The 13,710-nt window shown below is 30.6% G+C and overlaps 1 protein-coding gene across 9 annotated transcripts in view; it reads left to right on the top strand.

The window, feature by feature from the left end:
* GULP1 (GULP PTB domain containing engulfment adaptor 1) overlaps nt 1–13,710 on the top strand; it is a 202,677-nt gene that overhangs the window by 174,192 nt on the left and 14,775 nt on the right. For 7 of the 9 annotated variants that reach the window (XM_036236039.1, XM_036236040.1, XM_016149851.2 and 4 more), the window contains 3 exons: nt 5,651–5,767; nt 5,964–6,044; nt 6,438–6,530. In XM_036236039.1, coding sequence (XP_036091932.1) covers nt 5,651–5,767; nt 5,964–6,044; nt 6,438–6,530 — 291 coding nt within the window. The remainder of the gene's footprint in view (nt 1–5,650; nt 5,768–5,963; nt 6,045–6,437; nt 6,531–13,710) is intronic. The other 2 variants (XM_016150108.2, XM_016150025.2) reach the window with 1 other exon arrangement.

Below are 13,710 nucleotides of genomic sequence, written 5' to 3'. Positions count from 1 at the left end.
AAAGAAAATTTTATCAAAGAAATAGAAAATCTAAGCAAAGAAGTAGAAGATATAAAGAAAAGACCAGTACTACAATAGACCATATCCTGGGCTATAAAATAAATTTCAAAAATTTAAAAGAATTGAAACAACTAAGAAAGGACAACAAAGAAATCAACCTAAAAAAATAACAAATAATCACAGAAAAATTTTGAAACACTTGTAAATGAAACATTACATTTGTAAACATTGCATATGTCAAAGAGGAATTTACAAAGGAAAAAATTTATGAGGCAGTGAACTATGTGTAAATGAAATAGAACATAACATTTTTGTGCTATAGATAAAACAGTGCTGATGGAGAAATTTATAACAACTAAGTTAATGTATTAGGGGAAAAAATGTCTTAAATAAATAATTTAAGCTTCCACCTCAAGTACCTAGAAGACAAAATATCAAAATAAATTCAAAGTAAGCAGAAAGAAGAATATAAGAAAGAAAGGTAAAAAAAGAAATTAATGAAATTAAAAACAAACAAACAGAGACAATGAAACAAAGATCTGGTTCTTGGAAATATCATCAAAGTAACAAAAATGTGCTAAGATTGGCAAAGATAAAAAAAAAGGAAAGAAACAAGTTACCAATGTCAGGATTAAAGCAGGAGATTTTTATCGCAGACCCTCCAGATAGCAAAAGAATAATAAGATGCTATAAATAACTATACACATAAATTTGATGACAAGGATTAATTCAATTAACTTTTCAAGAAACAAAAACTACATTAAATCACCTCATATTAAATATATAATTTGAACAGCCCCATAAATAACTATAAAGGAAATTAAATTTATAATTTAAAGCTTATTAAAAGAGAAATCACCAGGCTTAGATGGTTTCATGGGAGGAATCTATAAAATACTTAAAGAATTACCATTCTATACAATCCATTTCAAAAATAAAAGTGAGAGCACTTCTTAATTCATTTTATGAAACTATTATTTTTCTTATAGCAAAACTAGGCATAGTGCATAAAAGAAAGAAAATTACAGGCCAAATTATATCCCTTAAAAATGTATATGCAAGGATTCCTAATAAATTATTAGCAAATATAATTCATCAAAATATAAAAATAATAATATACCAAGATGAAGTAGAGGTTGCTCTTGGCGCGCAAGTCTTGTTCGATATTCAAATATCTAACGATGTAATCAACCATATTAACAGGATAAAAAAGAAAAATCATATGATCATATCAACTAGTGCTTTAAAAATGCTTGAAAAAATCAAATTTCATTTATGATTAAATACTGCCAGAAAAATAGGAATATAAGGTAAATTCTTCAATTTGATAAAGGGCATTTTAAAATTGAAACTACAGATAATATTTAACTTGATGGTGAAAAACTGAATGCTTTCTTCCTAATATTGAGAAAAAGGCCAGGATTTCTACTCCAGCCACTGTTATTAAACACAGTCCTGGAAGTTCTAGCCATTGCAATAAAGCAAGAAAAGAAAATAAGCATGCAGGTTATAAAGGAAGAAATAAAACAGACCTTTTTTGCAGATACATGATTATTTACATGGAAAATCCAAATGAGTTTACAAAAAATACCTGGGTCTATTAAGTGAGTTCAGTAGGTGGCAGAACACATAATACACATATAAACATCAATTGTTTTACTATATGCTAGCAGTGAACACATGAATACAAAAATTTACAATTACTTAAAAAAGTATATATTTATAACTCTAACCTAACATATAAAACTTGTATAAGACTTGTATGTCAAAAACTACGAATCACTGACGAAAGAAATAAAAGGATATGTAAAGAAATAGATATTCCATGTTTATGGATTCAAGGACTCAGTCTAGTGTAAATGTCAGTTCTCTCCAAAGTAACGTATAGGTTTAACACAGATTCTGTCAAATTCATAGCAAGATTTTTTGTTAGATATAGATGAGATTATTCTAAAATGTATATGGTAAGGCAAATGAACTAGAATTGCTAAAACAGTTTGGAAGAAATGGAATAAATCAGTTTACCCTATTTCAAGACTTATTATACACTTAAAGTAATCAAGACTGTAGTTTTGGTGAGGAGATAGATAAATACATTAAAGGAATAGAATAGAGAACACAGAAATCAACTCACACAAATATACCCCACTGATTTTTGATAAAGATACAAAAACAGCATAACAGATGCAAATACAAAAGATGGCCATTTCAACATATGGTGCTGGTAAACTTGGATCTCTATGGACAAGCAAAATACACCTGACCTAAACCTTGCACTTCTGACAATAATTAACTGAAAATGTATCATGGATTAAATGTAAAATATACAATAAAAAACATTTAGAACAAAACCAAGGAGAATTTTCAGGCTAGACAGAGTTCTTAGACTTGACACCCAAAGCAGGATCTGTTAATGAAATAAGTGACAAATTTGACTTTATCAAAAATAAACAGTTTCTCTGTGAAAGGCCTTATGAAGGGGAGAAGGAGACAAGATAAGACTGGGAGAAAATATTTGCAAACTCGTATCAGACATAAGACTAGTGTCTATACTATATAAAGAACTTTCAAAAATCAACAGCATTAAAACAATTTTATCAAATTGGAAAATGAACAAAAGATAGGAAGGAAATTTCATTAAAGAGGATAGTCGGATGGCAAATAAGGATATGAAAAGATATTACCATTGGTACCCATCAGGGAAATGCAAATTAAAACCAAAGTGAGATATCCATCAGGAAGGCTAAAATAAAAAATAATGATAATACTAAATGCTGGTAAAAACATGGGAAAATGGATCACGTATACATTTCTAGTGGGAATATAAAATGGTACAGCCACTAAGGAAAACTTTTGGCACTTTTATACAAAACTAAACATGCAACTATTATATGACCCATCTAGGCATTTACCCCAGAGAAATTAAAACTCGTGTTCATACAAACACCTACAAAAATTTATATAGAAATTTTTTCATAATAGTCATAAACTACAAAACCCTAGATAATGGGTGAATGGTTCAACAAACAATGATACATTCACACCATGGAGTATTTACTACTACTCAGCAGTAAAAAGGAATGAGCTGTTAATACACATGACAACCTTGATGACTTTCCAGATGTGTTATGAAAAAAGTCAGTCCCAAAAGCTTACATATTGTATGTTCCATTTGTATAATGTCTTGACATGACAAAATTATGGAAATGGAGAACAGATTAGTCTTTTCTAGCAGTTAAGGACAGAGTAGGGTAGAGAGGAAGAGGATATGGCTATAAACAGCAAGATGAGGGATTCTTGTGCTGATGGAATTACTCTGTCTCTTGACAATACTAAGTCGGTTGTGATTTGTATGATAGTTTTATAATATCTTACCATTGGAAGAAAGTATTTAAAGGGTATATAGTATCTCTCTGTATTATTTCTTACAACTATATAAATCTAAAATTATCTCAAGATTAAATGTTTACTCAAAAAAAAACTGGAAAATAAATTTTTAATTACTTAGACCAACCCTTCGATCACATTTTAAATAAATCTAGGTCAGAGCAACTTAGTGCCTTTTCCAGAGTCACAAAGCTAGGTAGCAACAGAATCAGAACTGCAATCCAAGACCTTAGATTCCTATTTTCACATTCTTCCTGTCATATTATATTACCTTCATGATTGTGATCTCTCCGGAGTCCCTCTGCTCTTCATGCTATTCATTCGTTGTATTTGATATAGTTAGTATTTCTGTGAATTTCCAAGAACTTGTTTGAAATTTAGATGGCTTGTCTTAGTATGCTAAGAAACTGGAACTCACTTTATTAGTATCATCATATCATATTATTAAAATTTAATGTTTACATAATTTCTACACTCGTTAGTTTACAAAATAAAATTAGACTATGGATACATATTATGATGTGATTGATTTGTTTCCTTTAAGGAAAATTTAGTCACTGTCAACTGTTTAGTCATCCTTTTGATAGTCTTTATTTTTTACAATTTTTGTTTCCAAATGTTAATACATATATTTTATTCACTAGATATTGTACTTGATAAAATTTAAATAGCAGCCCCAACAAGCAGATGAGACCATCACTCCACTAACATGTTTTAATTATGTGAAATGAAATCTAAAATAATGCAAAGTTTAAAACTCCTCTCTTATTAACTAATTGTAAAGAGAGGTTCATGTGTCAAAAGAATCATACATTATTATTACTAGAGGGAATCGTTGCATTCAGTCTTTTTTACCAGGTGTTTTTATTTGTAAGCTATTATTTATTGTATATTCTTGTTAGATTTCATGTTTGCTATGTGAACATTTTTTGAAATAAAGATTTTTTTAATTTAAAAATACTCTTGGTCTTTATATTATATTACTTGATCAGGATATAAAATGGATCCCCTTAGCTTAGTCATTCATGAAACTAGGCTAATACAATAAGGGAACTACAAATTAAAAATACATTTCTTTTTTCTGCTTTTTCATGAGACAGTTTGCATATGTAATTTAGATGTTTATTTTGCCTTTTTTAGTTAACTGGGTTGAATGCTATGAATATATATATATATATATTTTATGGCTAAAAACCTTCCTTAAACAAATAGTGAACTACAAAAATTACAGTTCCTTAATTAAATCTAAGCTTTATTAATAAAGCATAGTTTTAATTTAGATTGCTTGTAGCATAGCAGAAAGTTTTAGGATTTGCAGTAGATTAGTGAAAGCATAGTACTTTCAAGATTTAATGTTACTAGCAGTTTTTATGTCATGTCAGAGTCTTAGAATTGAATGTGATGTATTTGTGATGCATTCAGTTAATATATTTACTGAACTTATTTATAATGTTAATAAAGTAAATAAATCTGTAATGTTTACATTGTGTAAGACACTGTCATATCAGTTGAGTTATGAAGGAAGAAGAAATGACTAGGAGGATTTAGGATATTAGTAGCAGTTTCAAGTTGTAAATTGTTTACCAGTTCAAATACAGATGATAGATATATTTTGTTCAATCAGCAGTGTTTTACAAAAATAACGTTTACTATCGCTTAAAATTGGGAGCTTTCATATAAAGATTCAGATTTATGACCTCATCTTACATATTTAAAATCTGACAGCTCTGGATTAGAATTGCTTGTTTCCACAAGCCAACAATTAACTGGAACTGAGCAGCAGTTGCTCCAGTTAGAGAGGGCATACCTCAAGTTTTCTACAGCACCACCCAGACAACCTCATTCAAGCTACTTGCCAGGTTTAACAGACCCTCCTCCCTAAGAAAAGGAAATAAGTAGCAAAACAATGAGAGAAACTGCAGTTGACACTATGCTTTCATTTGATAGGCACTAAATATTTGAGGAAGAGAGGAAAGCAAACTAGGAAAAAAATATTGTGATAAAAGAGATGAGGAGTGGGACAGGACTCTTGCTGTTCAACAGCTATTCATTTAACCGCCAAGACATTTTTTTTTTTTTATGTTGTGCATGGGGTAGGCCTTTAATTATTTTGTTAACAGAGCCAACTTTGTTCATTTACTACACCTCTACCCTCAGCCATTGCCCTTTTGAAGTACCTCATGTGAATGTTTTTCTTGATTCAAAGAATAGTCTGACATATTATTATTGAAATGCAAATCATCTTTGTTTTATTTTTACAAAGGCTGAAGAGATAACTTTAACAATCGGCCAAGCATTTGACCTGGCATACAGGAAATTTCTAGAATCTGGAGGAAAAGATGTTGAAACAAGAAAACAGATTGCAGGGTTACAGAAAAGAGTGAGTAAACTAAACTTGTTGTTTCACATTTATGTGATGTAAATACAGGGAAACTTGCATATCATCAAACAAATTTAGAAGGCCTGCCATTAAATTTTCCCCACACTGACTGGAACTGCTTTCACTGTGTTCCTATAATTTTTCATTCCTGATCCCCTGCACAGTTTTTAACCATTTTATATTGAATTCCCACAAGAACTTAGTGTTCTCATGTGACTTTGCTTCACTTCCTGATGCTTCTCATGGGGATCAGAGCAGCAGAAACAGCAGATGCTGGGTAAGTGGTTTCCCATGCAGATCAGATTCCTTTGTAATTAAATTACACCCTTTCTCCATTCTCTTCAAAATCATCATGAGCAAGTTTCACTGTCTTGTGGTTATACTCCAAGATTATGGGTACAGATTGCACAGTGCAACAAGAAAACACAGAGATGAGGTATTAGGAACATGAATTTTGCACACATGTGAAAACATACTTTAATCATATGTCTTTCAAGTGACCTAAAATTATTTCCCAAGCTTTATCAAATAATTTTCTCCCATGTACACAAAAGAATGTATTAAAGTTTTAAATAATATGAAGTCCTATTCACTAATGTAGCCATTATAATAGCCAATATTTTCCAAGAATAAATTTCTGAAGGTTATACAATAATCGTTTGCTTTTTAGATTCAAGACTTAGAAACAGAAAATATGGAACTTAAAAACAAAGTACAAGATTTGGAAAACCAACTAAGAACAACCCAGGTATCAACATCGCCAGTAAGTGCATAAAACATATGTATGTTCAGAAACAAAATTTCATGATAATAAAATATCTCTAGATCATCAGCTTTGAGTTATTTCTAGTAATACACTGGGATCAGTAAAACTAAACATGGATAGAGATGAAAAAGTATTAAACAAAGTTAATAAATTAAAATTACAGCTCAGATCAGAGTTGTTTTTTCATGTTGCTCTTTTCACTTGTGTTTCTAGAACAATTCAACCCTTAATTTGGTCTTTTTCTCTTTGTAGCATATTCTTTCTTTCATTCCTATTGATTACTGTTTACTGAGATTAAATTTAATGCCCTAAGCCAATCTACCCTTGGAGTACTGAACTTTATTCTAGAAACGGAACTGTTAACAAGGCAGCCCAGTTTTATATTACATAGTAAGGGTTCTCACTGGGAGTAACACAGTTGTATTTCAGACACTAAAATGAGTAGTGATCTTTATAGACAACACTCAAGCATTTATAGTTTAATTATTTGCTTTTGGTTTATCGTAGATTTGAATTCCTTTTCCCAGTACTATGTATGATACCATTATTTTGTGATTTTGGCTAAGGGAAATTTTGGGAGGGAGATGGGAGATGGCATTTAAAACAATATTTTTCCTAGGCAAAATATATTTAGTAGATTTTTTCTTCTTTGAATTATCTGATATTCTCCACTAAAGTGTATATTTTATTTTGTATTTTTAAGATATTTAATATATAACTATGGCATGTTACTCTAAACTGAAACACAATTATGGCATTTGCAAACTTTCAAAAAGAATTTTTGTTGCAAATTTTTATTTGCAAGTCCATTTGGGTTCAGTCTCCAGTCTAAGTCAATGAAAACTTTATATATGTGTGTGTGTGTGTGTGTGTGTGTATATATATATATATATAAAACATGTATGTGTATGTGTATGTATGTATGTGTATGTGTATGTATGTGTATATAGCTATCTAGTACTAGAATGTTTCACCAGTTCATCACTATGAACAATGCTTCTATAAGAAGTTACATTTAGAGTTTCAAATTTAGTGTCCCTTGGAAATGAGTCAAAAAACTTTAATCCTCTAAACTCACACTTTCTCATCTTCCATACCTAAGCAGTTAGTATTTCCATTGCCTGGCATATAGTTTGTGACAACAGGGCTGATACAGCCACGGTAAGAGAGGATGGGAGTGAGGTTCCTATATTCCCATGTACCTTTGTTATACACAGTGAGATACTGGAGCATCCTCTTCAGGTTTTGGCTTATTGTAATATTCTTTTTAAATTATTTTTTCTCTTCACCGCTATTACTATTTGCTTCTTATCAAGATTATGACTTTTTTTTTGGAGGGGAGGGCTCTCTACCTCAAAGGAACAGAGCACCAGCTCAAAGTCCTTTTAACCTTTGGTCCCTCAAAAGGAGCAATATCCTTTGGCTTTTGTTGAAAGTCACATTATAAAGCATCTTGTGAAACAAACTAGGAATATAGAGATAATAAAGGGGAGGTTACTTTTTCAAGCAATCTAAATAAGATAGTTGTTCATAGAATTAACTACATATGAAAAGTAGCTTTACTTGAGTATTTATGTTTCCAAAGGCGTAAAATAAGATCTATTACCATTTTGGTTATAAATGCATAGTTTGCTCATTGTGTGTTCTCTGTGTCTGGAAGGAAAACTAAGGATATCATGTTGAGGTAGATTTGGAAGGAGCAGAGAGATTTGGGCCATGCTGATAAAATAGCACTCCCCTCTTTTATCTTCTGAAAGTAGACACTGCCATGGACAAGCACTAGGGCAACTGAAAAAAAAAAAAAAAAGGGTCAGATTGGTGGGTTTTGCATGTGCCTTGGTTATCTCACATGGCTACCAAGTTGGCTTCAGAAATGGTAAGGAGCAGGAGGAATAATGAGATGATACCTGTCAGTGTCTGTGACCCTCTGGCTGAGATGGCCATTACAAGCAGTGAGCACAAAAGTTGGTATGTAAATGAACGCACACTATGAGTATGTTAATTTATTCAGCAATTCTCATTGATAGAGTCATTTATGTAAAAAATGATAAAGCTATTCACATAGACAGTTATTAAAATGGATTAACTCTCCTGAAGTTTCTGTTTAATAATTATTATAGATATTGCGTTCATCACAGGACTGAATGTGTATTAATAGAATGCTCCAAAGACTATAACTAAAAGATTGACTTAAAAGAGAAATCATTTTCTCTAATTTACTATTTGCATTTAATACACTTGTAGAGAAATTATTACATCATTGATCATTATGCAAATAACTCATAAATTTGTAATCTACTTATATTCTCTTATTATGGTAATATCTATCTCTATTTTTTATTTTAACTTTTAAAAAATTGCTTATATAATTTTCAGCTCCTAAAGTCTAATAAGATATTAGACTTTTGAAATTGTTGATACACCGGAGGGTACACATCTTCATTAAGATAAAAACATTAAAAAAATAAATAAAAACATAGACTAGTCAATGTGCTGCATACTTGAAACTAATAAAATAAAATTTTAAAAAACAAGAAATGATTCGATTCTTAAAAGAAAGTGAACTCAACATTTTTAAATTGCTAAAATATATCTGATTAATTCAAATCTTTTTGAAAATACTGTTATAGGTTTTTATTAGCATGTTTTAAGAAAATTTTGGAGAGCCTATCACCAAATATTTTTGCCTTTTATTTTCAATTTTAGTTACATAGGTGTGAAATAAATTAATATAACACCAAGTGCATCTATATTTATTGTATATCTGTTAAAATGGACTCCTAATTTTCTGATATTAACTAAGAAAAAAAATTAAATTACCTATAATTATTTAGTAAATACGAAATCTTGCCATTTATAAATATCTTCTCTGTTGAAGATTTGTTAATGATTCAAACTTTTGAAATATAACTTAAAAACAATGAAATTATAAATAATTAAAATATAAATTTAAAATATAGGTTTCCTTTATTTAATAGTTTGCAATGGATCTGCAGTAAAGCAAATTTCTATTAAGTTAGAAATGTTTTATATCTGTTCTTATGAAATTTGAGCATTATAGTTATCAAGGAAGCCATTTTTGAGCAGGTGGCATTTAAATTAAGACCGGAATGATAAAAGTTAAGAGCTGAAAACAGTAACAAGACCTTGTGCCTGAAAGATGGTGATCAAGAACCGAGAAAGTTGGAAATGATGTTGAAGAGAGAGTCAGGGTCTAGATTTCATAGGGCCCTGTGGGTCATGATAAAAGGGTTTTTGTTATTGTTGTTGTTTTCTTGTTTGTTTTTGTTTTGTTTTGTTTTATGTTTTTTTTTTTTTTTTTAATTCCAGAAGCAGGCACTCAAAAGCTTCAAACATGAAATTTTAGGACCATCTGGCTGCTGTATGTACCATGGGCTATAAAGAGTACAAAATGAGGTTCCCAAACAGGCTAAGACACAGTTTCAGTAGAGTAAAAAAGGGAGAAGGGTAAATTGTATCAGTTGAGATGATGAGCATCGCTTGATTAATCTATTTTGGAGGTAGAGCTTTCAGGATGTACTGATGCTTGGTTGGGTAATACAAAATAAAAAAAGAATGAGGATCGTCTCCTAATGTTTTATTCTGAGCATCTGGATTGGTGGTGTCACTTTCTGAAACAGACAAGACTTGCAGGGAAGTGAATGATAATCAGTACTTCACTTTTACTCGTGTTAACTCTGACTACTGGACAGCCAACTGGAGATATTTATTAGATGTTGCATATATTTATCTGAAATTCAAGAAGGAGGTCTTGGCTTATGGTATAGTATTTGAATTAAAAAAAAATTCTCTTTTTCTTTCATTGTCTGGACTGTTTATTATTTTAGTCAATACACCCATTAGAAATTTCTCAGTGTAAGTTTATGGAGTAGTTTAGTTCTAGCTAAAGAAAACAAAATTAAGACTTTTGTTTTTTGATTTTTTTTTTTTGCTCAGTGTTAAAGTTAAAAGACACTTCTAACTACAAAAATTGTATATCTTTTACATATGTATACATATATATACATGTATGTGTGTGTGTGTATATATATATATATATATATATATATATATGTATGTATATATATTCCAAACCCTTTTTCACTTAAAACCAATTCCTCATATGTATGATAAATGAAGACCATTTCTATTTTCTCATGTATAAATTGACATGCTAGTTTTTTGCTTGTACTTAACAAATAGAATGCTTACATGTCTTCTAAAAACCACTCCAGTGGTTCAATCATGGGTTTCTTTTCTGCCAAATGAAATAGCCTTTGATAGTACCCATATTACATACCTCTGTATCATACTGAAATTGTGGAAATCTTTTCATTGGTTTTAGAAATTGGGTCTTTATTTATACAGTCATTTAGATACACTGAGAAATTTCCGTTACTTGACTGTGCTGTTTGCTTTTTGCTGTGTTCTAGTGGTTTGGCAATAGATTAGAGGTTGGGTTTTCCACCATTTGGTACTAATTATCTAGGAACAATCTGATTTCCATTTATTACATTCATATGGCAGTGTTGCCTGTATTTATATCAGGAAAAAGGGTTTATTCTGCCCTCCTAGCCTCATGAACGCCTCCAGAAGATTGTTCCATTATAAGTTGTGGGCATAGCAAGTTAGATCAAATTGTTCTTGATTCTTCTGTCTGGATGCTTACATTTTACATTTCTGGCTATAGGAGTTTTTAACTAAATCAAACTATTGCCAGGAAGTTAAATGAACAAAATTGTAGTCCTAAGAAATACTGGACTTTCTATTGCTGAGTAAAATGAATGTCTCCCTTTCAATTAAACCAATTGTTACTGGATGAAATTCTGCCTTTACATAATCAACTGTGTGGCCCCTGATTAGATTTGATAGGACAATTATAACCTAAAATGTGTATTTTATTGTGGATAAACAAACTTGCCTACGTACCTTCCTCTAACATTTTCTAAATACTGTTGAAGTCGAGATGGGCAAGAGTAGATCGTGAAAACTCTCAATTATACAGCAAGCCAATTGTGAATCTTTAAACAAAGGCATAAATTTTAAACATGAACATCGATTCAAGAATATTTGGTGCCCACAAAAAAATGATTACCGGTCCACAGCTTCACTTTATAATTGTTACTTGCACAAAAGATGATTCTAAAGAAGTAAACCGTGTCTAATCGGAAGAAAAATATATTCCACTCCAGTTCTGACCATGAATACCTGTTCAAATCATTTAATCTCTCATTTCAGTTTTCCTCTTTGAGCTATGTAGATAATCATATCCATTCAACTTGCAAGCTTCTTGTAAGGACAAATGAGATAACAGTTCTTACAACTAAGACCAATATAAACAAACTGTCGATTTAGAAATCTGAAAAAATACATTCAGAGTGCTATAAGTTCTAAATTCTAGAAGTTGTTACTTTTAAAGCTTATTTAAAAAGTGATGTTGGAAATATGCTATAACAGTGAATTTTAAAAGCATGAACAGCATGGCAGTGTAGAAAGTATTTATAGAACATTTTATATTACTGTTATATTTTTCATTCTTACTGTTAACTATCTACCAGTTTTTTAACCAGAAAAATTAGTTTAGACATTTATATTTAAAATATAACTATAATTTACTTTTAAAAAGTAACTCTCAATAGAATTTTGAACCTCTGTTATTTTAATAATTATGATAAATTATACTTTAATTTTAAAGTTTTTTTATGTTTTAAAAGGGTCTTTGGAGATATATTGCCAAATTAACAGCATAACATAAAATTTTGGTATCATCGTAATATTTCTATAGTTATTACCACAGAAATGTTTACTCTTTAATGCATTTTTTTTTCCTTTAAATGTATTCAACATTTACTGATAGGATTCAAACCCTAAGACATTTTGACTTGGTAGCCATGTTTAAGCAAAGCTCAAGGTTGAAATAATCATGATTACCTAAATGCACCAGGTTACCTTACTGAAAGAAGAAACTACAAAACTATGAGAATAATGAATTTCAAATATGGGCACTCATTATTAATGTCTTAATAACCTAACAACTTCTGCATAATTAACATGTAATTGTTGAGCATAGATTTCCTCATTCCTTATTCCCTTTAGTATAAATCAGATCGTATGTGTTTTCCCAAAGATGAAAACACCTAAAATTATGAGCATAAGGGATTAAAGAGTGGTGCATGAACTCCTGTGGGAAAGTCCAAAAATTTTGGTTTCTAGCCATCTGTCAAAATACTGACAGAGGGCTCAAAATAAAAATGTCAAACCGTTTTCCTCTAAACTATTTAATTCCTTAAAAAGTAAATATCCTCAATGAGTTAAAAAAAGACTAATTCCTGAATCCTTAAATTTAGAGACACCACTCAAAGTATTAGTGCCAAAAATGCCACTGTGTCTCATTTAGGTGCTATATTCACATATTCTTATTCTTATTTAATATGCCTAGTAGTTTGGTATGAAATTAAAATATATCTATGTATTTAAATATACGGGGCATAAATTTCATTCCTTTAACAAACATCTAATTTCTTGATTTGAATTATTTATAAGTGAGGAATCACAAACCCAAATGTCAACAAAGACCACCCAGGCTATGACTTAAATGTGCGAAGTGGGCATATGCTATTAGTAATGAATTGGAGAGCCCGTACTCAAGGCACAGTTCTTTTCATGGAAGTTTGGATGCCCACTTTTTAGGTGTCTCTAACTTCTCAAGAAAAGTTCTAGATTTTAACGTGCAATCTCTTAACAATTATCTGCAAGCAACTTATTCAGTATTTAAAAAGACCTATGCGACCAAAAGAAAGAATATCAGTTGACCAAATCTAGGCTACTGATGACCCTAGGGATGGATACCTGCGATAGATAATATTAGAGTCTTAGATACCCAGATTATTGATAGGTATTCCTGTTTGCCATTTTGAAAAGGAAGATATCTCTTAACTGGGATATTTATTTTCATATTATTTTTGTATTATATACATTTTTAATTGGTGTAAATATACCTTCTCAAAGGAAGTAGAAGTATAATATTAATGATAAAATACTAGAGCACTTTTAAGTTAGGTTATTTTGGTCTTCAGTTTGTTTTAAGGCAAGGATAGTAAGGATATTTTGGCCAGTACAAGTCATAAAATAATATGGAGTACTCTCATTTGATGATACTCAGGATAACATCCACTTA

Source organism: Rousettus aegyptiacus, unplaced genomic scaffold (genome assembly GCF_014176215.1).
Source record: "Rousettus aegyptiacus isolate mRouAeg1 unplaced genomic scaffold, mRouAeg1.p scaffold_m13_p_2, whole genome shotgun sequence".
Classification (NCBI taxonomy): Eukaryota; Metazoa; Chordata; class Mammalia; order Chiroptera; family Pteropodidae; genus Rousettus; species Rousettus aegyptiacus.
This window is presented reverse-complemented; position numbering and strand designations above follow the sequence as displayed.